This window comes from Manis pentadactyla, chromosome 4, assembly GCF_030020395.1.
Source record: "Manis pentadactyla isolate mManPen7 chromosome 4, mManPen7.hap1, whole genome shotgun sequence".
Classification (NCBI taxonomy): domain Eukaryota; kingdom Metazoa; phylum Chordata; class Mammalia; order Pholidota; family Manidae; genus Manis; species Manis pentadactyla.
This window is the reverse complement of record NC_080022.1, coordinates 157071786-157098782: the sequence shown is the minus strand read 5'-3', so window position 1 is coordinate 157098782 and position 26997 is coordinate 157071786. Positions and strand designations below refer to the sequence as shown.

At 34.8% G+C, this 26997-nt stretch overlaps 1 protein-coding gene across 2 annotated transcripts in view; it reads left to right on the top strand.

Annotated features, from left to right (window-relative positions):
• Window positions 1-26997, top strand: part of CLTC (clathrin heavy chain) — a 61311-nt gene that overhangs the window by 2281 nt on the left and 32033 nt on the right. For both annotated transcript variants that reach the window (XM_036879935.2, XM_036879936.2), the window contains exons 2-6: window positions 18805-19012; window positions 21625-21893; window positions 22445-22606; window positions 24598-24711; window positions 25140-25313. In XM_036879935.2, the coding sequence (XP_036735830.1) occupies window positions 18805-19012; window positions 21625-21893; window positions 22445-22606; window positions 24598-24711; window positions 25140-25313 (927 nt within the window). The remainder of the gene's footprint in view (window positions 1-18804; window positions 19013-21624; window positions 21894-22444; window positions 22607-24597; window positions 24712-25139; window positions 25314-26997) is intronic.

Genomic DNA, 26997 nt, shown 5'->3' with positions numbered 1-26997 from the left:
TAGCTTTTCATTTCTATTAAAGAGGAGACAGAATTGTTAAATAATCCCAAATATTGGAATTCAACCTTGTCACTAATTGAAGACAGATTTAATATGGGTCTGGTTTCTGAGTTGTTCAAAGTTTCCACAAATACTTCAGTGAAGCCATTTCCTTCTCAAATAATTTGAAAAGTGTAAGGCAGCTTTGCAAATATACTTGAAGAATTCATTTATCCATTTTTTGAAGTAATAGCCATGCCTGGACTTAAGCTTGCTGTTGTGACTATACTCCAGCTGATACTGATTAATTGCACAGAGCCCTGATGACCAACCTCTTCCAGGATAACATGTCTCCTGAGTTACCATTTTTATCCTTTCCCTTTTTAAAAAACTAATAAGGATAGTTTTGATTGGCATCTTAGGTTTTTGAAATCTGAGTCCCTGCCAGTTTGCTAAGTAGCAGAAAACTTTCTGAAACACTTAGGATAAAAATTGGTAACAAGAATTGAGGAACCTGTGAAAGCTTCAAAAGGTTAACTGTAAATGATTTTATGTTTACACCACATAACTACTTTTGCCAGTTGGAGGGTCTGTCATCAAGGCTCAGAGCTACATCAAATGAATGTTAATATTTTAAGTTAGGAAGGTTTTTTTTTTTCTTTTTTAGTTTAGGCTGATAGCAGTCAACAGATGAGTGCCTATTTGAACAAGACGTTCCTAGGGTTGCAGATTTTGAAAACAAATCTTAGGCTACATATGAAATGTTACATGCAGTTCTCAATCCTTGGTACATTAGTATCTTTATGCTAAATGACGCATTACGCTGTATTCCCAGTTACTTTGGGTCTGCAGTTAAAAATTCACCGTGTTCTTTTCCCTTTGATCTATATATAAAAGCAGGCATGGAAGGTGTTGGGTTAAATGGTAAAGGTTCTTGTTACAATTATGTGGTTTGCAAAAAGAAAGCAATGTTAAGTGTTAGTGTGGTGCACTATGTGCTTTACTTCCTGGAAGAGGCATACTGCCTGGAACTATGCTGCAACCTCCTACCCTGGGAATAGCTCCTAAATTTAAGATGTATCATGTTTTAAAAAATTTCCTAATCAATTTACTCAGCTTAAAAGGGTGTGGCTAGTTCTAGTGAACTTGATTTCACTCTGTTTAGGAAATAATTTCAGACATGGAACTCTGAGTGTGTGTAGAACCACAACCATTTTCACTTTAGTTTGGAATGACATAACAATTTTAGGAAACTTAACCTGTGATATTTTAAAGTTACAATTAATAAGATGTTTTTTCTGTTACTGTTATTGAAGAGGTCTTTGCTTTTTGAGAATTATTGTCCAAAATAACTTTCTTCCATAATTAAAATTTATACTAGCTCCATAAGGATATTGAACACTTGAAATGTGGCTGGTTTGACTGAGGAGCTGAGGTTTTATTTTTGTTTCTTTTTAATTAATTTAAATATAAATAGCTGCATGAGGCTATTGACTATCACATTGAACTGCACAATTATAGGCCATAATGATGTCCTTTGTAAGAGGGAAGATTTAGCTCACCACCTCTATTTATATGTTTACAGCATTTTGTTAAAATTAAACATTTTGTTAAAATTAAAGCATTCATTAGTTGAAAGTGTTAGTTGACTACCTCCTCTTTGGGAAATGGTGATGAACAGTAAGTAGCTGTGAATGGAGGGAGAAGCAGACTTGTGAGAGCCTGTTACTCCCTATCAGTGTGGCTGGGTGCTTTCAGGTCTTAACTACCCCCAGACATCCTTGTAAGACAGTTAAAGAAAGTGAGACTCAAAAGTAGTGCCCGAAAGAATACAGTGTCAGAACACAATTTGAAACAGTGTTTTCTGGCATAAAATGTTTCAAAGAAATAGAATGAATGGCCTTAACTGGAAAAGTAATACCTTATCCTAGTGTTTTTTTTCTGTTGGACTTTGCCCTGAGAAATGACTTCTCTGCAGATTTAAAATGTGATTAATGATTTGATAGAATATATCAGGGATTTGGAAGTTGTTGAGATCAGTGCTGTCCAGTAGAAAAATTAATATGAGCCACATATGTAATTTTACATTTTCCACTAGTCATATTAAAAGTAAAAAACAAGTGAAATTAATGTTTAATTCAGTGTACTCAACATGTTAATTTCAACATGTAATCAGTATAAAATTTTCAAGTGAAATGTTTTGCGTTCCTTTTTAGGGGTACTGAATTTTCAAAATCTGACATTTTTTTACACCTAGAGTACATCTATTTCAGTTACCCTGTTTTCATTGGAAATATTAGATCTGTGTTTAGTTTAAGATTAACAGTTAAAAGAAAAGCAGCTTTGCCTACATAGGTTATTCCAAACATGCGTAAGTTTTCCATAATTGAACTGATTGTCAGTTACTATTTACTCCTAATTAATCTAAATTTTGAAAAAAATAACCACAATTTCAGACGCTCGGTACTACATGTGGCTTGTGTTGGTGAACTGCAGGTTAAGACTAACCTCTTTTGTTTTTCTCTGTAAAATAGTCATACTGCCTCACAAAGTACTGAAACTCTGAGATGATGTATGTGACAGTCCTTGGTCTAGGCCTTTAGGGACATAATTAATATTTTATAAGCTATGTAATTTTTGTCCAGTACATTTTTATTCAGGTTCCTCTCAACTGATGACACAATTTTTTATTTGCAGGCCTAGATTTTTATGGTTTACAAATATTTGGTACTCACCTAAGATTACTTACTACATATCAGCACCCGTGTTAGACTAGGCACAACATGGTGTTAGACTAGGCACAGCATGGGGAAGACTGACTGCTGCTTGCATTCATGCTTGCATTGATTAGGTGGCAAAGGCTGACCATACATAATTGCAACTACGGATGTTATTGAATGTTTGATATTGTGCAGGATTTAGCACAAATATTCATATGATACAAAATTGATCCCACTCTGAAACTGCCCAAAAGAAAGAATTTTTTTAATTAGCCTTGTATTATATCCTGTAAGTGCTCATTGTGTACCATTGCTACATCTGTAATTAGTATTCCTTGGTCAAATGTATTTGAGAAACCTAATCATATCTGATAAAATCTCCACATGGAATGCAAATCAGGCCTTTTTTATGTTGTTAGGTATGTCCTGTAAGATGGTAGTGTTGAGGTGAATATTCTTACTTAGATGGAAAATCAGTTCATAAACTGATATTTTACTCCTTTTTATTAGAATGAGGCTGTTTCCCTAGATTCATTTACATATATGCCATGCTAAAGCTACTTGATAAAGTCAGCTTGTAAACCATGGCAAAGTTTACAACTCTAGGTGCCTTTTTTTCCCTGTTACCAAAGTGTTTGTGGCTAATGCTGTCAACTCTAGGTGATGGCAGCAGGTTTGGATCTGAATGTATTATGCAAAACCCATCTGTCATATTTGGATTTTGTGTCTCTTCTTTTGTGTTATGAAAGACATAATTTAAGATACTTTGTTTTAGTTTATAGGGAATGGCTAGTCATCAAATGTTAATTATCTTGAAATCTACAAGATCAGTATAAATCGAATCATGAAAGCTATTTGAGCATACTGTGTGCCCAAAACTCTGCCAAATATTTTATATTCATGATCTCATTTAATTAGCAAGGGAACCCCTTCAGGTAGGTAGTGTTAGCCTTATTTTGCAGGTGGGGAAACAAGTCCATAGCAGTTAACTTGTAGAGCCACATGGCTAGTGAGTGGGTGGTCAGACTTTCACTCTTCTTTCAGTGTGGCACACTGCCTTATTTGGTGAATGATCTGTATAATTTGAGATGCAAAGTACACAGTTTCTATCTGTGCTGTGGTGATCTTTAATATACACATTCTACTAGTAGTTTGTTTTCAGGTTAACAGTTTTTATATTATGAGAAAGGCAGGAGCCAGTGAACCAACATTTGATTTTTCTATGCCTTAAGCAGTTATTTTGGTGATGTTTTTAATCTTATCCAAGTTCCCACTAGAAAATTCTGCAGAATGGTTGGGATCAGGTTAACATGTAACCAGGGTTGTCTATGTCCCTGTCATGAGGCTGAACTTTTCAGGCTTCTCTGTTGGCTTTTTCTTAATGACGAGTGAACGTATTCTAGTCTGAAGCCACTTGTGAAAGCAGGAACCCGCTTTTCTACTTTACTATATTATTCATGTTTTTGTGTTTATACTAATATAGAACTTGAATAGAATGCAAGGAAGACAGTTGTGCTTGGGGTCTGGGAGGGGAAGAAAATGGAAGCAGAACATCCTTGCTTTATTTGAATAGCATAATCATAGAGAGGAAAATGGTTACAAACTTGCAGGATTGTGCAGCTGGAACAAGAACTGCCAGTAATATTAGTACTTCCTTTTCTGAATCATTGGATCATTGGATAAATAAGGACTTTAAGTTCTGAAGTAAAGCAGATTTTAAAGCTTACTTCTGAGAGAATAGGAACTGAATGTTAAAACCATTTCATCACAAAAAGTTTAATTCTACAGTGTGCTGTTGTGGAAAATGTCTCAGATGTTTAATTCAGGTTCTATGTTTTTAGCTTTTCTCAGCTTTCCTCATTTATTAAAACAATACTTTCTGGCAGTTATAACGATAGACAGTAGTATGTATTTGTGTTTATGTCATAATACTTAATTAACTTATACAAATAGTCAAGAATTAATTCTTAGCCCCTGTGCTGGACGGTCTCCTTTCATCCAGTTGAGTGGAACGTATATGCCATGCGAAAGGAGAAAACTGCTGTCTGCCCAGTTAGAGAAGCTGCGATTGTGGAATTATAACAGACTCCTTCCTCTTTCTTATTTCTACATCCAATCCATTTCTTGAGTAGCAAAGGGAAGAATGCTCATAGTGAAGCACACTAGATGTCCTGGAGATTGCAGTTTTTGATGACAGCCATCTTTGAGACCGTGGGAATCATAGTGGATGAAGAATGGGAATTGGGTTGAGAGTTGTTTTAATCTATTTATGACCAGCTGCTCATCTGAGAGAGAGGGCTTAAAAACTACCAAAACGGACAGAGTGAAACCAAAGACTGTCCATATATGCTCAGCCTGGCAAACAGCTGACTTTGGGTAGTTCTTATTATTTGAGGACAAATAATTATAGAGAAAAAATTCTATAGGGAGTTTACAAAAGGCCATCTCTTTCCCCATTTTCTGCAATACTCTATATTCTGCCCTACAGAACTATGCAAACCAAAGGCAGTTTTCTTTTTTTCCTCCTAAGATATTCCTCAGGAAAGAGTATCCTTATGTTAAAAGCCTTCCTGAGCTTCCTTATTATTGAGTCCTAAGTTACTTCTGCTTTGAATACTGTAACACTGTTCAGTGGAGGCTGCCACAAGGCTTGAAAACGTCTGCATTGAGGAGGTATATTAACACATCTCATTAACTGCCCTCTCAGTATGAGCCTCACAGAATTGTTGGATGCTATAAGCAAACATTTTAAATATCCCTCAAAAAGCAATCTATTTGGGATATGTTTCTGGAAATCGTAATCGAAAAACAAGTGAAAAAAACAACTCAGTATGCAAATAGAAATTTGAGACATGTTTTAAAAGTCCCATCGTTATACCGTATGGATTTTTTAAAGAACACTTTGAGTGAAGATGACATTGCAGTACTAATGCAGACTGATAGAAAAAAATGCCTATGAAGAGTTAAGATGATTACTGAAATGTGAAGTGTAGAAAAACATTTCCAGGTAAATTATTTTATAATTTAAAATACCTGCATAAACTAAGCCAAATGATTACTTGAATTATAATTATGCATATTTTATCCCTAAGAGTTTATACTTTAATGGGACCAAAAGCCTTAAGTTGAGATAAAATTCATGTAACTTAGAATTAGCCATTATAAAGTGAACAATTTAGTAGTATTTAGTACATTCACAATGTTGTGCGACATCACCTGTGTCTAGTTCCAAAACATTTTCATCACCCCCAAACCATCTGCATTCCTTTTCCAAAGGAAACCCTGTATCCATTAAGCAGTCCGTCCTTCCCCTCTCCTTCCATCCCCTGGCAGTCACTAATATGCTTTCTATCTGTGGATTTATCTATTCCTTGAAAAGGAATCATAAAATACCTGATTTTTTGTGTCTAACTTCTTTCACTAAGCTAATAATGTTTGAGGGTCATCTGTGTTGTAGCATGAATCAGTACTTTATTCCTTTATGGATGAATAACATTCCATTGCATGGTAATGCTGCATTTTATTTGTCCTTTCATCAACTGAAGGACATTTGGGTTGCTTTATACCTCTTGGCTGTTGTAAGTAGTGCTGCTATGAACGTGAATGTACAAGTTATAGTTTGAACACCTGTTTCAGTTCTTCTGGATGTATACTAGAAGTGGAATTGCTGGGTCAAATGGGAATACTATAGTAACTTTTTGAGGGACTGCACGACTGTTTGGTACAGCAGCTGCACCATTTTATGTCCCTACCAGCAATGTATGAGAGTTTTGATTTTTCCACATTCTCTCCAGTGCTTGTCAAAAGCTTTTTTGGGTGTCTGGGAGTAGTCTCCTTGGGAAAATGAATACCCTATTTGGGCATACGTGGTATTTTTAGTTTTCTGTGTTCTCTTCTAAGCTTTGTAGCCCTGCCCTCCCTTAAATTATGTGTCTTGCTTTATATTGCATTTCCATTTCTTCTGGGACACCAGGTATACCCCTGCATACATCTGGGCTAGGCATGCATCCTTGTATCCTTATGGCACCATTGTAATTGCTGTGTGCCTTTAGGCACTGAGTAGAAGAGATCATATTTCTTTACAATTTACTGTAGAATTATTTGTGTATTAGCATAGTATCTGGCATACAGTAGCTGCTCAGTAAGTTCTCAAATGTCTGATTATTGGGAAAAAATATTCCAGAACTAGGAAGAAACCTGAGGAAATACTTAAAAGTTTTTTTTTCTACTAGAAATGGAAGAAAACTTTAGAAAAATGTTGGCATCATCTGTGGCATAGAAAACAACTTGATATACAGAACAGAAAGACTCATGGAGATAGTGTTACAGTAACAGAATATGTAGAGAAGTAGTTGATCCTGAGGGCAATTAACAGAATTGCCCTTGTGGAAATCAGCAGTGTGGAAGGCCAGCTTGAAGGGGTTATCCTTGGAAGATTTTGAATTTAGAGAGAAATCACAAACATGAGATGTGACAGAACAGATTACAAATCTAAGGATTATAGAAACCCAAATAATTGGAGTAGCAGCTCTTTTTTAGACAATGGAAGAAAGCTTTTCCAGACAAAAAAGAAGCAGCAACATTAAAATAGGTTCAGTGTTTTAAGATAGGCCTGAAGTTTCAGTATCGTGTGTTAAAAAAAAAAAAAGGCACCTACAAACATCCAGGTCATACTCTTTCCCTGACCAAATAATCAAGGCGGTCTTAGTTTTTAATGCTGAATGTCAAAACAGTGAAGTAGCATCTATAGGGTTTTGAAGAAAGAAGAAAGTTCTTTTCTTCTTTTTTAGAGGATATGAACTCAAATTGTGCCCTCAGTATCCTCTGAGCCTAAAACCCGGTTTTTGTCTTCTATAGGTTGTTACCTCAGTAGTAATGACGGGTTTATAGTTTCACATGAACAGAGGAAAAATTTCACACAAAACTTGTATTTAACGGGTTTTAAATATTGAATTGATATTAAAATTTCATACATAACACTTAATAGGTGTTAATAAAAAAATAAATCTTAGTCATTTAGTTATTTTAATGTTGTTTTGAACTCCCTGAACTTGTTAATATTGGATGATTTTGAGATAGCCTGTAAGTCTTTGTGCTGAGTATTAGTTATTTCATTCACTCAACTGATATTTAGGTTTACATGGAAATATTCCAGTGATTCAAATGTAAAATAAAATGTTTCTGGTCTTATAACTTGTAGCACGTGGGTTCTGATCATATTTTAAATGATTTATCCAACCAGAAAAATGAGTGATACAGCATAATGTCTAATTTCCTATTAAGTCTGTCAGTAGAGAGTAGGAAAATGGGTATGCAGCAGTGATGGGGTTGAGGTGAATCACTGGGCTTCCACTTAAAAATACATTTTGTGAAGTCGTTGGAAAGTTTCTTTGAGACCTTAGAATTTTGATAGTAAGGAAACAGAGCAGATGTTTTAGTTTTTCATTCCAGGAAATTAAGTCCTTGTTGGACATTCAGGTCATCCTTTGAAGGTATTTGTTAAGTCAGCACCAAGTATTTATTACAATCTTGAACCCTCAAAGTGAGCCTCATTTCTAGTTCTTTGAAAGAATGTTTGGATAAATTCTGCATTCTGCCACATGTTCCTTATCTCTAATACACACACATACTTATAATCAGTTTCAGCTTTGGTAGCATTCAGTTCTGTGCCACCTGAATGGCATTTATACAGAAAAGGGCATACCTTGGGGAGTCAGTGCCATCTGCAAAATTTGAGGCATAAAACATACCTGTATTTAAGAATGGGTCAAATTTAAGGTTTTTAAATTTTCCAGGCAGTAGTTGGCTATCAGTAGGAAAAGTTCTCTTTGAGTCTTCTGATAGTTTACCAAAGCTAATAAATAGAGTCACTGTCACCATCTATGGTTCCTTCCTGGATGTATTAACAATTTTGGAGTGGGTGACCAGAGTCAAACAAAAATTCTCTTAAGAGAAAGCGATTGCCTCAAAGGCTAACATAGACAGAAACAAATCTGTGTGCTAAAGTATGGGGTCAGCAAGGGTTAAAGGCATTTTTATTTGTTGCTTGAAATGTAGAGCATACAGAAAACAATGGCTGGTATCCTGTTGATGGAAGAACTAAAGGAATGCTGCATTCTAAGCATTTTGCTTCATTTCCTGTAGAAGACAGCAACTGCATTTCTTGACATTCTGCTAGTTTCCTGGAAGGGCTTGGTGGTGAAGTGACTGCTGTCAGCAGTTTATTCACCATGATTGATACTAGTGAAGATAGAAAATGTTTTGGAACTTTTAAAGGAAATCATGCTGAGTGAAATACTTAGGATAGGAAGTTAACTAAATCTTAGGCACTTGGCACTTACTTAAAAATATCTGTACTGGATGATAATCCAAGCATTAGGTCTCTCTAAAATTTTTGACTTCTTAACTCTGTAGTGGTAACACCTATTAAGTCTTTATCAAAGAAGATTCATTTACAGAAAAGTTAGCATAAACAGGACTGTACATAGAGCATGTTACAAAGTAGTCTCATCCAAAATACAGCAGTTTGTACGTACTCCTTTACATTCTAACTATTCAGATGAAAGAAGGAGGAAGGATCTGGAAATTGTAAAGCCAAGCACTAATTGTGAAATGTAAGTCTTACTAACGCTGTCGTAAACACTTTTTAATGTATTTTGGTTTTCAGCTGATAAAGCTGTTAAATGAATTCTGTTCTGCATTTACTACTCATTCATTAATAAGCAAACTCCCCGGGTATGCTTATAAAGAAGGCTGTTTCCAGTGCATATTCCTATTTGATCAAATGTGGGAACTGCTCGTTGAAATTGGTAAGTTTAAAGCAAACCTATTACTCCTTTAATTACATGACGTTTGTCAACACAAACACAATTGTAATTGATGGCTGAGATAGAGATATGCTAATGGAGAATCTTTTATTTAGCTAGTCAAAGAATTGGGCTTGTGATTTTACTTGGTTGTACTCTGTGAGCATATTCTGCCCTTTTTATTAAGTGTATACTACTGGATTAAATATGTCCATAGTCCATTTGGTCCCTTTAACAATTATTTTCATAGTTTGATCACTAATGTATTCTAATAAGGTGCTGACTCACCATCACTGGGTTTCCATACACGTTTCCTAGCTGTCTTTGTAACATATTTAGAACAAAGCACATTGACTAACCATAGGTGTGACTCTATAATGTTGGTAGTATGACATCAGAACCAATCTGTTTTAGAACAGTGTATGTCATGATACCATAGTCCCAGAGCAAGATAACTGTAAAAGGACAAAAATCCCTAATATATATCCCCACACTGTTTTAAGTGCTTGATGTGTGTCAAATCACTTGAACCTTTCATGCAGCACCTAGGCATGCCTTGCTCGCCCTCAGGCAAGGATGGACACTTTCTTCTTTCTGTTTGCCGCATTTACAATAAAATTAAGTACAGTTTAAAAACCAAGACAAGAAAAACAAAGCCTTAAAGTGTTAAAAAACTGATGAGCATTTTAGCTTTTAGATTTCTGAATATAACATTGATGAAGTTAAAATTTTTTAGCCTTATTACTTTGATTTTAATGCAATCTCTTTCACACTTACTCCCTTTGAATTTGTGAATTCGTCATGCAGTTATGTGCTCTTTACCCGAAAGCTTTATGATATTGATGAACATCTTAGAAATCGAGGCGGGGCAGTTTACCAGGCACACAATATGGGCCTCTCTTTTCTCATGTTCTTTGAATAAATTGCATCTTATTACATCTTGCACAGTCTCAGTCCTTCTCAGCCCTTCTCAGTTGCTTGTAACTGAGGGCCTTAGCTGTTTGAATGTTTAGTAATTTCTTGAGGGGAAAGAGGCATCCCGATTGAGGAGTTTTTCCTTAGGCCCTCACTTTGCTGGCATTGAACTTTGCAGAATTTTTTTTTCCCCCTCCAAACCTCTTGCAGATATCTGGATTCTAAAACTTGAAAGTTCTATTTTTTTCCCTGCTTTTCCTTGTCGTGGGTGTGTGAAATCCTTGTATAAGATGAGGGTATCTCTTTACCAGCTCTTCATATTTTGCCAGAGTTGAATGTTACAGTTTTCCTTTTCTTGTTGGACTCCCAAGAAAAGCACCTGAAAACAGTGCTCCCAATAAAACTGTGCAGTAATATAAATGTTCTACATTCTGTGCCTTCCAGTGGAGTAGTCACATGTAGTTGTTGAATACTTGAAATGTGACTAGTGTGACTGAAGGACTAAGTTTTTATTTAACAAAATTAAATAACTGCCTGTGGCCTGGATAGTGCAGCAAGCCTCTCATTACTGACTGGGCAGACATCCGATGGAGAGCTCCTTTATGGAACATGAATGCCTGTGCTGCAATTTTGTCACTCTGACTGGCTTGATTTTCATCTTGACCTTTTGAAGTTGTATTCTTCCTTCCTGCCTGCCCTACAGGTAAATTGCCAAAGTCTAATCCTTACAATTTAATTTTCAAGCTCCATGAACTATAGAAGAGTGGAGATAAATCCCTTTTAAAAAAGCTTAAAAAATTTGCAAGCTTTCATAGGTCTGGGGAGAGCCATGTACCCAATCGTCTAGATTTTTAGTAATGTTTTGCTGTATTTACTTTGTTTCTTTTAAACATATTAAAGAAATTCAGGCTATCATGACATTTTCACTCAAAATATTTCAGTGTGCATCTTTAGAAAATAAATTTTCTTATAATCATGATATCATTATAGCCTCCTAATATTTAACAGTCTCTCAATATCTGAAAACCAGCCCATATTTAGATTTCTCTGATCATCCCCAAATGTAATTTGGTTGTTTGAATCAGGATCTAAGCAATACTTTGAAAATTTTTCTGCATGCAAAACTTATTTTCCATTGTTGTTCTTACTTTCAGTGGTAAGACTGGAAATGTGTCATGGAAATATATTAGACAAGTATTTCTGATCCTGCATTTGTATGAAAGTTCCCCAAACTGTTATGTGTCCTTATCTAATATTCTCTGCTGAGAGCGGGAGGTGACAGTGGTTTCTGTCCATATAGAAAGTCCTGAACATTGAACATAAATAAGTCATTACAGTACAGGTAATTCACAGTTCTACATATTGTTTTCAGTTAATGTTTCAAGTTTCTTTTAAAAAATATTTTAGCTTTATAGTTTCAGATTTACAGAAAAGTTGGAAGAAAGGAGCAAAAAAATTCCCAAATATACCCTTTACCAAGATTCATCAGTTCTTAATTTTTATTTTATTTGGTTTATCTTCTTTTGTCTCTATAAACATTTTTTATTGAACTGTTTGAAAATAATTTGCAGACATGATACTCTTTACCACTGCATATTCTAGTGTGTATTTACTTAGAAAAACAAAATGGTCTTATAGCCACACTTCAGTTATCAAAGTAAGGAAATTGATTTTGACAGTGTTGTTATCTAATCTCAGGCTTTATTCAGATTTCATCCATTGTCCCAGTGATTTTCTTTATCTAAAGAAAACCCAGTATCATGAGTTGCATTGAGTGGTCCTGCCTCTATATAGGTTTTTAAAGCTGGAACTCTATTTGTTCTTCAAGACATAGGTATTTTTGAAGAGTACAGATCATTTACTTTGTGGAATGTTTCTTAATTTGGGTTTATCAGATGTGTCATAGTGATTAGATTCAGGTTATATATTTTTGGCAGTACTTTGTACTACACTGTGTCAGAAGCACAATGGGTCAGTAGACCCCCTGCTAGTTATGTTAAGTTTGATCACTTGATGAAGATTGTGTCTGACAGGTTTTTTTACTCTAAAACTCCCTTTCCCTTTGTAATAAGTATCTTATGGGGAGATGCTTTGAGACTTTGTAAATATTTGTTCTGAAAATTTCAGCTCATGAATTTTAGTATCCACTGATAATTCTTGCCTGAATTGTTATGGTGATTGCAAAATAGTGACTTTTAAAACATTCATCAGTCTTCAACCATTTCTGTTTGCTTTCTTATGTGAGGAATAGCTGTGTGTTTTTTATTATTTATATTTTTTATTGATGTTAGTGTGGATTCCTAGATTTCATATATCTCTTTTAAACTTTAATTGTCCTGAAAGGTAATTAACAGTATAGCTACAGTAAAAGGAATGTTGTCTTTATGTGTAAGATGATTCTGGCCTCTATAATTTTAGTTAGGCGTATTGAAGATCAGAGATGGAAGAGGCTTTCAACCTTTAAGAAAGTTATTTTATTTGAGGAGCTAAGGTTTAGTTGGGTAAGTTGACTGGAATTGTGAGGCATGGGCAGATTAGGAATCATGAGGAAACCTTGGTTTTGGAAAGGTAGTATAGAATGTGTGTGTATATGCCTGTCTTTGAACCACATGGCTTCAACTCTTCTGGACATTGAGGAGAGAAATGCTGGGTCCGCTTTTCATTTTATCTTCTATTTCTTAATCTTGAGCTCTTCGGAGCAAAGAGAATTTTTGATGATACCTTTATGCCATCTATTTGCACTAGCTATCCTTACTTACTCCCTCAGCAATGGTGTTGAGGCAAATCTGTCAAGTTTTGTTAGAAAGCCTTAGCAGTACTGTTGCACAATGCCCTTAAAGAAGTTGGAATTAAGATAGAGTAATCTAACGTGAAAATACTACATAGTTTCAAGGATTCTGGTCTCTACCTAACTTTACTCAGGCAAATTAAAGAGAAAAATGGAAAATTCTAAGTGTAATTTCCCTTTCTTAAAAAAAAAAAAAAAGCATTTCACAGTGTCTGAGCAAGTTACGCATTGAGAAACCACTAATCTATTATCAGTTTTCAAAAGAAATTCACACCCAGAGTTTCAACCGTTTAGGTCAGCTGAATTAAACAGATAATAAAATGCAAATACAAAAAAATTAACCTGGAGCTGGCCTGAGTACTGATGTGTTTCATGTACTAATAGTATCTATTGTATTTTGGCCTTTACTATGTGTGGGCCATTGTTGTAAGCACTGCACATTAAATCCTCACAGTTATGGGGTAAAGTACTATCATCTCAGATGTTTCAAATGAGGAAACAGATACACAGAGATAACTGATTGACCCATGATTATTTAATTTACATGGCAAACAGACTAAATGAATTTGGGCTCTTACGAGAAATCCACAGAACTAATGAATTCTGGGTGGCGTTTGTACTTTATGTTGAAAGTTAAAAATTTGTACAGTAATTGGTTACTTGAAGGAAGAATATTCTATATTCTCTCATTCTGAAATACTATTTCTCAATTTTTTTCACCAGGCATGTTAATCCAGATTGGGGTGAGGTGGGAGGAAAGGAAAAAAAGGAAACATTTTTGTATCTTTGATAACATGTAACTGCAGGGCACTTCAGACTTTTGGGTTGGCTGATGAACAGTGAATCTACCTTCTTTTTGGAATCTAAACTAAGCTTAAGTATCAAATCCAATAGTAGTGCCACTTGCAGACCAGTGTCCCAAATCTAGCCTAGAAACCAAATGAATCACAAAGTTTGGGGGAGCAGCTTACAATTTATATGCTTTTGTGCATGTGCCACTGTTTTCAAAAAAGATGGAAATGTATACATATGTGCTTTTATATGCATCGGATAGCTGAGATGGAAAAGAATCTCTTAATTGCTGGGGGAGAGTGGTATTACTGGAAACGGACTTGGTAACTTTGCATGGTACAGTTTAAATACATTACCATATGCATGTAACTATTAAAAACAAAACAAAACAGTTTTCCTGGACCTAAGTTTATTGACCCTATATTCTTCTTCTTTTATAACAGCAAAATAAAAGTTCTTTGAAATTAAAAAAAACTTTATTAAAGAAACTTCCAAGCATATCTCAAAATAGAATATACCTCACTTCAACAGTAGCAACATTCTACCAGGGTAAGATATCACCTCACACCATTCGGAATGGCTAACATAACAAGACAAGAAACAAGAAATGTTGATGAGGATGTGGCGAAAAGAGAGCCCTCATATACTGCTGTTGGGATTGCAAATTGATGAAGCCACTATGGAAAGCAATATGGAGGTTTCTCAAAAAACTAGAAATAGATCATATAACCCAGCAGTTCCACTTCTGGGAACTTAGCTGAAGAAAACAAAATCACTAATCTGAAAGTATATGTGCACTCCTGTGTTTATTGCAACATTATTTAAAATAGTCAGAATATGAGAAATGACCTAAATGTCCATTGGTAGATGAATAAAGATGATGTGGTAGATATATACAATGGAATATCACTCAGACATAGGAAAGAATGAAATATTGCCATTTGCACAACATGGATGGACCTAGAGGGTATTATACTAAGTGAAGTAAGTTAGATAAAGACAAATACCATGTGATTTCACTTACATATGAAATCTAAAAAACAAAACGAACAAAGCTGCAGTAGACTCTTAAACCCTGAGAACAGACTGGTGGTTACCATAGAACTGGGGAGGAGGGGTGAGAATGGGTGAAATAAGTGAAGGGGAAGAAAATTAGGAAGTTTAGTACCTTGACGAGGGTGATGGTTATATGTGTGTATATATCCATGTCAAAATTCATCAAGCTGTACACTAATATTGGTGCATTTTATTTTATGTATCTCAATTTTAAAAAACTAAAAAATATTTTATGGCTAGTATGTGTTATTTTGAAAATGAAGCCCATTTTAAAACATATTGAATTAAAAAAATTTTCAGTTATAGTTGACATACAATACATTATTGTACATGTACAATGTAGTGATTCCACAATTATGTATGTCATGAAATGCTCAATACAGTATGTGTAGTTATCATCTATCACCATACAAAGTTATATAATATTATTGACTATTTCCTATGTGGTACTTTCCATCCCCATAACTTCTTTTATAACTGGAAATTTGTACCTGTTAATCCCCTTCGCATATATGTTGCATTTTTAGAGTTTTAATCTATACAGATGTTACTGGATTTAGTTATCTAACATGATAACCCTTTTTTATGATCCTGTTCTAAGAATGCACCTAAACCAGAATTGTGATTAATGATGGTGACTTGCCTTTTCACTGTGTGTTTTGGAATGTTGCCCTTTTGAACATGTCTTAGGAAAATATGGGAAAATTGGTGAATGCTCTTAGCATTCTCATTGAAAAGTATTACCAATGAGAAAAAAATCTTACTGATTTTTTTTTTTTTTTTGAAGAGGTGCAAGCAAATGTAGCTTTCTGTTAACTGATCAGGTCACTTGAAGTTCTGTCACTTATTCTAATAATGGGAGAGACTTTAGGAAGGAGCAGTTTCTTGTTTAGTTGTGTGTCTGGGCATCACAAGTATGCTTTTTGAAATATTTGAACATGTGGAATTGGTAAGAGTTTGCCACTTTCCTTTTGTTTAATTTTGTGTTTTTTAAATAAAGGTATATATTTCACATGGTGTATTTTGAATAGTACATTCTTGATAGAGATCAAAGATATATACGCATAGCTTTTTTCAGAGATTGTATTTAATGGAAAAAGAATGTAAGGATTACATAGATTGCCAAGAAAGCAGGAACTCCACCCATTTTTAACCAAATATTTGCTTTTTCTGCAAGTTACTCCAACTTTGAAGTTGGAATGTATTCAAATACAATGATTAGGATCTACCTTTTTTAGTATTGATTAAATTGCATGGATCTGCAAAGTTAAAGCTATTTTAGTAAATTTGATTTCAACTACTTTCATGACTTTTACTTGGCATGTTTCTGTGAAATGTCTTTCTACTCAGCGTAGAAAAAACAGCCTTGAGCTGCAGACGGTCAGTGCTAACTGCATGCTTTTCTTACTGCATTTATCTGGGGATTCTAGCCAGATATAAGAAACAGGTTTCTTGACTTTGCTTTTTTCTTCCTCTTCGCCGTCTTTTCTAATAGTGTCTTTTCTTCTAGTCTTGTACCTGCCTTTGAAGTTAAAGTGGTAAAAAGGAATCTATTAGAATCACTTGTGGGGTCAGTTAGTTTGACTTATTTATTTGACTAACACTATTTATTTTTACTCTTTTTCAAACACTGTAGAACTTTTAAGCTGTGACAATTGAAACTCAAAATTGCCTTAGGTGAATGCATAGTAGTGACTTGGAAATACTACTAGAATTCTTTAAGAGTAGTTCAGAAGATAATTTGTTGCTTTTATATATATAGCTGTAGGAGCTACTGGAATATTTTTTCCAACTATTGGGAACGTAACTATGGATTAAATTTATGAAAATATGAGGACCATCTAATCAGAAAAATAAATGTATACACCACCCCTGAAACTAGACAACTTGGTTTGTATAAGGCCTCCCTGAAGACTCCCACAGCCCTATTCTATGTTACTGGGGACCTTCCTGCATTAATCTTCCTCCATTAATTCTAGAACTAAAAGTACTGTAAAATTTACAGGAACAAATTAAAATAAGTTTTATTGTAGCCAAATTCATTATATCTCATAGCTTGTGTATTTGCCTTGTGTATACTTGAGGTTGTAACTGCTAGTTAACATTCTACTTTATTTCTATGTTTGTATTAATAGTTAAGACAGTTGCTTGACTCCTTGCCCTGGTATTCAGTGACTAGATTACTGTAACTACACTTTATAACTAGTTGTGCCTGCAGTCAATGAGGTATAAAGAGGAAAGTGAAAGTAAAATGTAGTCTCTTGATCTTATGTTGTATCTTGTTCATATTCCTGGCCTAGTTGTAGTTAAGCACTATCTATTTGTCAAACAGAAGAGGTTGACAAAAGAACTTAGATAAAGTACAATTAACTTGACTCAACCAGTCCATAAAGAGAATAGTGACGGTGGTGGTTCCTGGGGAGGGACATTGAATATCTGAGGGGGCTGCAAGGGCAGGAGGAAGACTTGATTTTTTTTTCTGTGGTTTTCATTTTTGTTTGTATTTTTGTGTGTGTAAATTTATTATACATTGAAGGAAGGAAAAAAAAACGAGTCTGGCCAAGGCTAATCAAGCCTCAAAATTGCCTTAGGTGAATTGCTTACTAGTGACTTAGAAACTTGGAATTCTTAATTTACAGAGTAGTTCATAAGGCAACTTGTTGCTTTTACATTTTTAGTTCTAGGCTTTCCTAGAATATTTTCTCGAATTAGTGGAAAGATACTAAAAGATCCCCTTTCATTGGGACTTAAACTGTTAATACTAAATTAAGTAGCCCAGGGTATTAATGTGACTCACTCTGTTTTAGTTCTCCTAACAAGTGCTTTTTGTTCTTAAATACTTAACTGGTTTTCAAAGACCCCCTATCCTTAGATCCTCTCTTTGTTTAGCAAATACTTCGCTATCTTTTCAGTGCACCAAGGAAATCTGATTCCATTATTTTCCTTATTATTAAGTATCTGCCTTTGCCTATAGAATAAATTTAAGATTCTATCTGGTCTACCTTTAGCATGTCAGTCTGACCTTTGCTTGTCTCTATAACCTTACTCTCTACTCTGCAAGCCTTTCATAGCTCATATTCCCATAGCAGACCACACTTTCACATCAATGGGCCTTAGCTTTGTTCATCCATCTGTTGAGCCTTCCCTAGTCTACCTCCCTCGAACCCATTCCCTTAGCTGTGGGTCTTCTTTGACAAAGTCTCTTAAAACCTTTGTTTTGGCACTTTTTGCAAAGTACTGTAACTTTGTTTACTTGCCTATCTGCTCTTGCGAGTCCAAGTTCCTTTAGCTCTAAAGAACTCTGAAATTGTAAATCTGTCTTTTTATGCTACAACTTAATTTTTAGATTCCTGAAGCCTCAATGCATGTGAAGAACTACTAAATGTTAAAGGAGATAAGGGAGGACAGATCCAATAGTTTAAAGATCTTAAAACAAGAAACATTGATGACCTCATCCCATGAAACAAAAATTCTAGCTCTCACCTGTACTTTATCTTTATATCTGTTTGTTCTGCCTCTTATTTACAACCACAGGATTATACATCTATAGTTATAACTACAAGGTTATAACAAAACAATTGTTGGAAGAACAGAAGGTCCGCTTGAATCAATGTAATGGAGGTGCACTGTTGACCTTGAAGCATTAATGGTTGAATGAAGATTTGTAATGGTGACAATACATGAATATCAGGTCTTTGTAATTCATTTTGTAACATGGCTTATTAATGTTCTTTGTTTTTTCCCCTAGCTCCAGAATCTGGGTATAAACCCAGCAAATATTGGCTTTAGTACCCTGACTATGGAGTCGGACAAATTCATCTGCATTAGAGAGAAAGTAGGAGAGCAGGCCCAAGTGGTAATTATTGACATGAATGACCCAAGTAATCCAATTCGAAGACCAATTTCAGCAGACAGCGCCATCATGAATCCAGCTAGCAAAGTAATAGCACTGAAAGGTAATAAAAAGATTATGGTGTTTTTTTTTCTTAAAACTCTTTCTATATAAAATTTATTTAAATACAGTAATTAGGATCTACCTTTTTGGTATCGATTAAATTGGTTGTATGGATCTGCAAAGTTAAAGCTATTAGTGGATTTGATTTTAACTACTTTCATGACTTCATGGCATGCTTCTGTGAAATGTCTTTCTACTCAGCATAGATCAACTTGGAAGAATTTTAAATTTTAGATGAAATGAAGTTAAATTTATACTTACAGTGTGATAAGACTGCTAAAAACATAACTCCATACCAGAAGACAAGGAATTTGGAATTCATATTCTGGAATAAAATATACTTTATTAATATTAGCACATGAACACTGCAGAATTTTGTTACAATAGACTTGTCGTGCTTTTTTAATACTTAAGATTTTTATTTCATTTAGATAATCAAGTTCTAAAAATGGCTTGAATTTACACTGATTGTTAAAAGTGTGTGTACATGTAGGTGGGTATTAAAGTTTTGGACTCAAGGATGCTGGTTGTACTGTTCCCTATTGTGACAATTAAAAAGTCAGTCTGAATAAACTCTATCAATCTAAACAGAGTTTAAAGGACCTCACTATCTGGGAGCCTATATTAATTTTTTCCCTTTGAACTTAGAATGTAAATGACTCTTTAAAACAAGTTTTTAAGAGGGCTAGGTTGCAGTCTGGTTCATTCTAGAAAAGGCATTTCATTGCCTATTTTTTCGTTGTTGTTTTTCTTGATATAATAGGAGGAAGTGTTCAGATTCCTAGAAATTTATTGATAAATTTTGTGGGTGAGTTGTTAGAGGTTCTGAAGTTTTTAAATTGACTTCTCATTACATGATATAAATTTTGTACTTAGTAATAATACTGGTTGAGAGTAAATGAAGGGGTGGGGGGAGGGCATGCATAGTCAAAGAAATAAGTCACCATTACATATCTAATGTAGGAGTTGACCTCATCTCAAGGAAGGATGTTCCAGCTTTCACCTAGGACCATATGGTGTGTGGCAGTAAGCTTTCTATTAAACAATAAATGTTACACTTTAAGGTATTAAGCTCTCTTCAGCCTCTTTATAAATAATTTAAATTCAGCTGTGTAGCAACTTTCACACCTATTAAAGGCCATCGTTTTATTTTTTCAAAATTCTTTTCTATTTTTAATGTTATTGTTATCTTATCACATTTCTTAATGCTTTCTTATGTGTGCAGATGGTGAGTTATCTTAAATTAGATTGTATTAGTTATTGTCCTGTTCTATAAAAAGAATAAATTGAGAAAGCTTTTCAGGGCATTGTACAATAATAACATTATAGATTTGTGCCTATATGTCATCCCTTGTCCACCTCCCCAAACCACCCTACCTACATACATGCCAACCCTTTATATGTTAAAAGAATAAAAGTCTAATTAACTAGGGGTTGGGGAAGGCAGCAAAGGAAAGGAAGTTATTCCCAAATACTGCTTCCCTCTGAAGCCAGTTTTAAACCCCTTGGCTTCTTTTTATAAACAGGACTGTAACTCTCACAATTGTTCAAGTCTGGTTGTGGTTTAAATATTGTGTGGAATGGGAATAATATTCTTTGTTTTATGGAAGAAGTTTTTACATATGTGGTAAGAAGGGTCATAGTACAAAGCTGTATGTTTTGTGTCCTGTCCCATCACCCCCAGTCCTCCCACATATCATCTTACAATTTTTGTTCTTCAGGAGCCATATTCTCTGTGGCTCAGGAATGGAGTTTTCTGTAGTTTCCAAAAATGGATCTGGATTGGATAATCTAGTGGTAGTGTTGGGTTTTGACCTCTTTTAATTTAAATCAAGTCACTTTTCAGACTGTGATGGATTTCACATTATAAGTACAAGCCTTTGCTGAACTCTGAACACTCAAGGCAAACCTTACCCTTCTTTTATTAAATGTTTGCTGTCTTGACTGGATGAAGCTTGAACTTTGTTCTTACCTCTAGTAGATTAACTGTACCTGAAACTGTCCTCCTTGGTCCCCTTCTCCTTCTCCCCAACACCTGTACCTTTCCTTTTGTATTTTAAACCAATTAAATATAGCATGCGCTTTCTCTTATGTGTTAGAGATACAAGGCGGAGTGAATCCTCTTCCAGAATGCAGTTTCCACAAAATTAGGTGGATGGGGGATGACTGTCTATTAAAAGTAGACATTTTCCCCATGTTTGTATCAGATTTGCTTTGTTCTTCCTACCTGTAGGTAACTTAGTTCATGTGTAAGCATTCTTAATTACAAGTATAAATGTTTCCCATCATTGTTACATGAGCTGTTCTTTAGACTCTTTTAAATTTGGGATTTAGAGTTCTGTGGACATCATTCTATATGTTTCAAATGTCTTTATTAGAGGTAATATGGCTTTTGCTTCAGATGTAGCTGTAAGTTATTTGCTCAGTCTCAGCTCTCTCTTCAGTGATTGCTGTATCACTGTGACTTCTGTAGTTGGTTATTAGTCCCATGATAGAACCATTTTATTTAGAAGTTACAGATCTTACAGAGCTAGTCTAGCTATCTAGGATAAATATTAATTTTTCCTGAACTTTGCTTTCTTAGTGATTCATAATTCTTAATTGTGTTTTTAGCTGGGAAAACTCTTCAGATATTCAACATTGAAATGAAAAGTAAAATGAAAGCCCATACCATGACTGATGATGTCACCTTCTGGAAATGGATCTCTTTGAATACAGTTGCTCTTGTTACGGATAATGCAGTATATCATTGGAGTATGGAAGGAGAATCTCAGCCAGTGAAAATGTTTGATCGCCATTCTAGCCTTGCAGGGTGCCAGATTATCAATTATCGTACAGATGCGAAGCAAAAGTGGTTACTTCTGACTGGCATATCTGCACAGGTAATGTATTTCTAGTTTTTAATAAAGAAAAGGTCTAGAGAGCTAATGTACCCAGCATGCAGTTTTTTTGAAATTAGATCTTACATGCTCAGACCTGTTGAATCTGACTTATTTTGGAAAACCTTTTTTTCTTTTTTTAAGAAATAAAGATTGCTGGCCTAATGCCTTTATACCGACATACAGTTTCAGAGTACTCTTACCAAGGGTTTTTAGATCTTATTTGCAGGTCAAGTGGATATTGAGTTCCTGTATGAATGATTTGGAATTTGTTGTGAATATTTACTATAGAATGAGTATTTCTATTATCTTTTTTTTTAAGATAATAAAGAGATGGTTGTATATGAGGTGCATTTTAAACATTCATGTTAACATTTACTAATGTTTGGAGCTAAATTTTAAATTAAGAGGTATCACTTCTCCATTGAAAACTAAATAACAATTATAAATCCTGCTGAAGATGAGAAGGCATTCTAATAATTCTACTAGTTAACTAATTTGGGGTTATTTGGTTCACTGGGTCCCCAAACTTTATTCTCTTTGATCCTTTGTAGCAAAATCGTGTGGTGGGAGCTATGCAGTTATATTCTGTAGATAGGAAAGTGTCTCAGCCCATTGAAGGACATGCAGCTAGCTTCGCACAGTTTAAAATGGAAGGAAATGCAGAAGAATCAACATTATTTTGTTTTGCAGTACGGGGTCAAGCTGGAGGGAAGGTGAGTTTTGGCTTTGGAAATTATTTTAATGAGAATTTGTTTTGACTGTTTCCTATAAATCAGTCACCTCATTTCAAAATAGTCTTTTCCTTTTCTTGTTGATTTGTTTTTAACATTCAGATTTGTGGTGACTTAGTTTGTTTTAATTCTGCTTCTAGTGATTCTTGTCTAAAACAATGTTCTCTTGTGATAGTTGTCTAAAAGTGAGTAATGTTCTTTAACAACTTTTTTGTATCAGCTGTTTAGAATAAGACTATTTTGATTGCTTTTACCAAATGCCTTAATTTTATATTTTTCAACTTTATTGTGCATAAGAATCACTAAGGTTGCCGAAGTCTGCATTTGTGTGTCTTACATCTAAAGCATCTGGTTCAATAAATGGAGCTCATAATCTGAATTTTAAATACCATAAGTGACTAGATAGAATGTGAACCACAATTTGAGTAACACTCCCTCAAGTCAGAGCTTCTCAACCCCAGCTGTACATTGGAATCACCTGGACAAAGTGAAGGATCTTGTACGTTAGGGTTCATCGTTGCAGACAACAGAAACAAGGTCTGGTTGATCAGAACATTAAAAATTTAGTGAAAGGATAATGAATAGTTTACAGTAGGTAGGAAGGTTTAGAACCAAGTGTGGAAAATGAGGAAGAATAAGGGAGAATGTACAGCAGCCAGGCTCCAGCCAAAAGCCCTGCCCCGGCTCTGAGGACTCCGCTGCTGTTCTGACTGCACTGCTGGATGCCACAGTTAGCACTGGTGTCCCTGGAAACTCAGTGTGACTGCTCTTCTCACTGCCAGAGTAAAATCTCTGAAGTCTTAATATTTTTCCATGGTAAGTAGTGAAAAAAATTAAGATAGAAATTGCTTAAACTATGATGGTCTTATAGCCTTTCAACAGGGAGGGAGCATATGCACAGAGAGTTACAATGCTGCTAAAATTTCACTGAACCAAGGAATGATCCTCCAACCTCTCAACATGACAAGGACAGAAAATGCTGATATTTAGATCTGAATTGATAGACTTTAAACAAAAACACACATAGGTTTTAGAAACTAGAGGTTATTGTTAAGACATAAGGCTGAGACAGTTTTTTTCCAATAGGATCTTTCAAAAAAATAACGTTTTTGTAGTATCTGAAGAACTGTTACAGTTTGTTGGACCTACTTGGTACAGTAGGCTAAATCTTTTGTAGTCTGCCATGGCTTTTGAAGGAACCCATAATTTTTTCAGTATGGCTAGTCATCCTAAATAATTGTGGGAACCCTCTAAGTTTGATCAGGTATATATATCCTGAAAACTGAATTATTTTTTTGTCCGAGTCCATTCCTGACGTAATTAAGCAAAATATAAATACTACTCTTTCATTGACATTATTTACTTTGTCTTGCCTGGCTGGTGTTTAGGAGCGGATAATTAAACCAAAATGTTCTCATGCAGTTTATGAGGTGTATGTGATTAGAGAGACAATTCAGCTTAGGTGTGTACTTTCCATCTGTGTTTGGGTAGATGTGCTGTCAGAGAAGAATTTAACAACTTAAGTTGGGTTTCTATTTGGAAATACTAAGTTTATAATTGACATGTCTGTCATTTTATCACAAGTAGTTTCAAGATATGCACCATTAGTTCATCACCACAGAGATTCCCCCGTGTTACCCCTTTATAGTTATACCCGCTCTGTCTTCCCCATTGTCTTTAATCCCTGACAACCACTAATTTACTCTCCATTTCTATAATTTTGTCATTTCAAGAATACTATATAAATGGAATCATAGTATGTGACCTTTTGAGATTAGTTTTTTTTCCCCCACTCAGCATAATGTCCATATGAGTTCTTTTTATTACTGAGTATCCTGTGGTATGGTTGTACTATAGTTTAATGTTCACCTGTTGTAGGACATTTTGGTTGATCCCAGTTTGGGACTATAAATAAAGCTGTATGATCAAATGTAAAAGATCTAGATTTATATGTTTTATTTTCTTTTGAATAGTTACATATCATTGAAGTTGGCACACCACCTACGGGGAACCAGCCCTTTCCAAAGAAGGCAGTAGATGTTTTCTTTCCTCCAGAAGCACAAAATGACTTCCCTGTTGCAATGCAGGTATTTTAAGCAAAACAAATGGACTTTTAAAATCCCTCCTCTTAAAAAAAATTAACCCCAAACTGCTACTCACAGTCAATATAATTTGTGCATAGAATACCCTTTATTTAAAAAAAAATTCATTAGTGAAACTTTATAAAATAATACTCAAACTTTCATGTAATGTATAAACAGGGTTACCCTGAGTTCAAAATTATGTTTTTTAGCTTACACATTTTATTCATATATTTGTGTTTTATGTAAAGCTTGGGATAATCCCGCATTTAAATGTGATGTAAGAATGAGGAAACCATAAACATTAGCTTTTAATTTTCTATATAAGCCTCTTGTCAAAGTTCTAGAATTTCACCATCTCTAACATGCAATTGGACTAAATTTTCTGTTTGTGGATTTATTATTTTACTAAAGTGTTGATTTTCTTTATACAGATCAGTGAAAAGCATGATGTAGTATTCTTGATTACTAAGTATGGTTATATCCACCTCTATGATCTTGAGACTGGTACCTGCATCTACATGAACAGAATCAGTGGAGAAACAATCTTTGTTACTGCACCTCATGAAGCCACCGCTGGAATAATTGGAGTAAACAGAAAGGGACAAGTAAGGAAACCTTGAAAGTTAAGAAATAAGATAACACTTATTACCATTAACTTTTTTTTTCCCAAAAGTAAATAGTTTGGATGTCAGAAAATGATATATGCCCCAAAATACAGAAACATGCTATACAGAATCTCTCTGATCCTGTCCCAGAGAAATCATTTGCTGTATAGTCACCCAGAGTTGTGTTTATGTGTCTTTATTGTCAAAAGGAATGACTCTCCATGCAAAGAAACTATTAAGGTCATGTTTGTATTCTTTTTATACCCTTGAACATAGGGGTTTTCTTCTTATGATCTCTAAGACAGATTATCAACTACAAGGAAAAGAATTCTTCCTACATCTCTTTTCCTAACTCTTTATTAGTAAATATTTAATGTTGGTAGGTGGTATCTTACAGTAGCTATTGTAGCATACCTGGAAAGTTAATCCAATTAGGCAGAGAAAATACTAACCTGTTCTGGGTTTGTCACATTTGACAAACCTCATCTCACCTAACAAGTGATGCTTTTCCTGTGTTTTCTTAGTATTTAATGTAATTAAAAATATTTTACCAGGAATATCTTATTTTCTGAAAAATCATTAAAATTTCAAAAAACAATACTGTTACTGGTGTTGCCTTTTACTAGTTTTCCTCCAGATTAGTATTTTTTCCTGATAGTAAGCAAAGGAAGTAGATAGGGATTTTTCTTCTTTGCTCTATTAATTTCTGGAAAATGGTATGTATATGAAGAGGCAAGTACTCTAGGGAAAGGGAGCCTCTCCTTACCTGTCCACCTAACCTCAACTCTACACCTGGTTTAGGTGCTTCTGCTTTATGCTGCTAGAATTGAGGTGGCCCGCCTCATAGCACTTATCACAATGGATTACAATTGCTTGTTTAACTGCTTCAGCCCCTGTTCTTCATTAGGAAAGGAGCTTTTCTTTGTTCTGTCTCTACACCAGTCAGTGTCTGGCACAAAAGTGACTTTAAAAATTCAGTAGTTTTCCAGGGCATTACAATTAGCACACATAATGTAGTGGAGGTGGGGGACACAGGAAAGGCAGTATATATAGAGAAGACAAGTAATGATTCTATAGCATCTTACTACACTGATGGACAGTGACTGTAATGGGGTATGTGGGGGGACTTGATAATAGGGGGAGTCTAGTAACTGTGATGTTCAAGTAATTGTACATTAACAATATCAAAAAAAAGTTCAGTAGTTTTCATTTATTCAGTTGCATGTGCCTCTTGGAAAAATCAATAATGAATTGAACTTTTTGTGAACTACGTTAGTGATAATTTTATTATCATGAAGTTAAGCCAGAGACCTTTTTATTCTGTTACTGTGCTTACGTTTTTGAGGTAACACTTAAGCTGAAGTGTCTTAAATAATTTCACCATATATATTTGATATTCATAACTGATTCATTAGAACACTGATTGTTCTTCTTCCCTTACCCTACACATTTTCTATGCTGGCTGCTTTGAGTAAGGAGATAAGTGTTTACAGTTACCTTAGGTCTCAGGGCTTTTCTTTGCTCTTTTGATCAAAGCCAACTACAGCTGGACATATGACTGAAAGAATGAGTGTGTGACTTTTTTTGGTTAAAAAAATCACAATCAAGATACTACTGCTAATACCTAACTTAAATTTTGGACTTGGCAGAACTGAGTACTTTAGAAGATATAGGAATCTTCTCT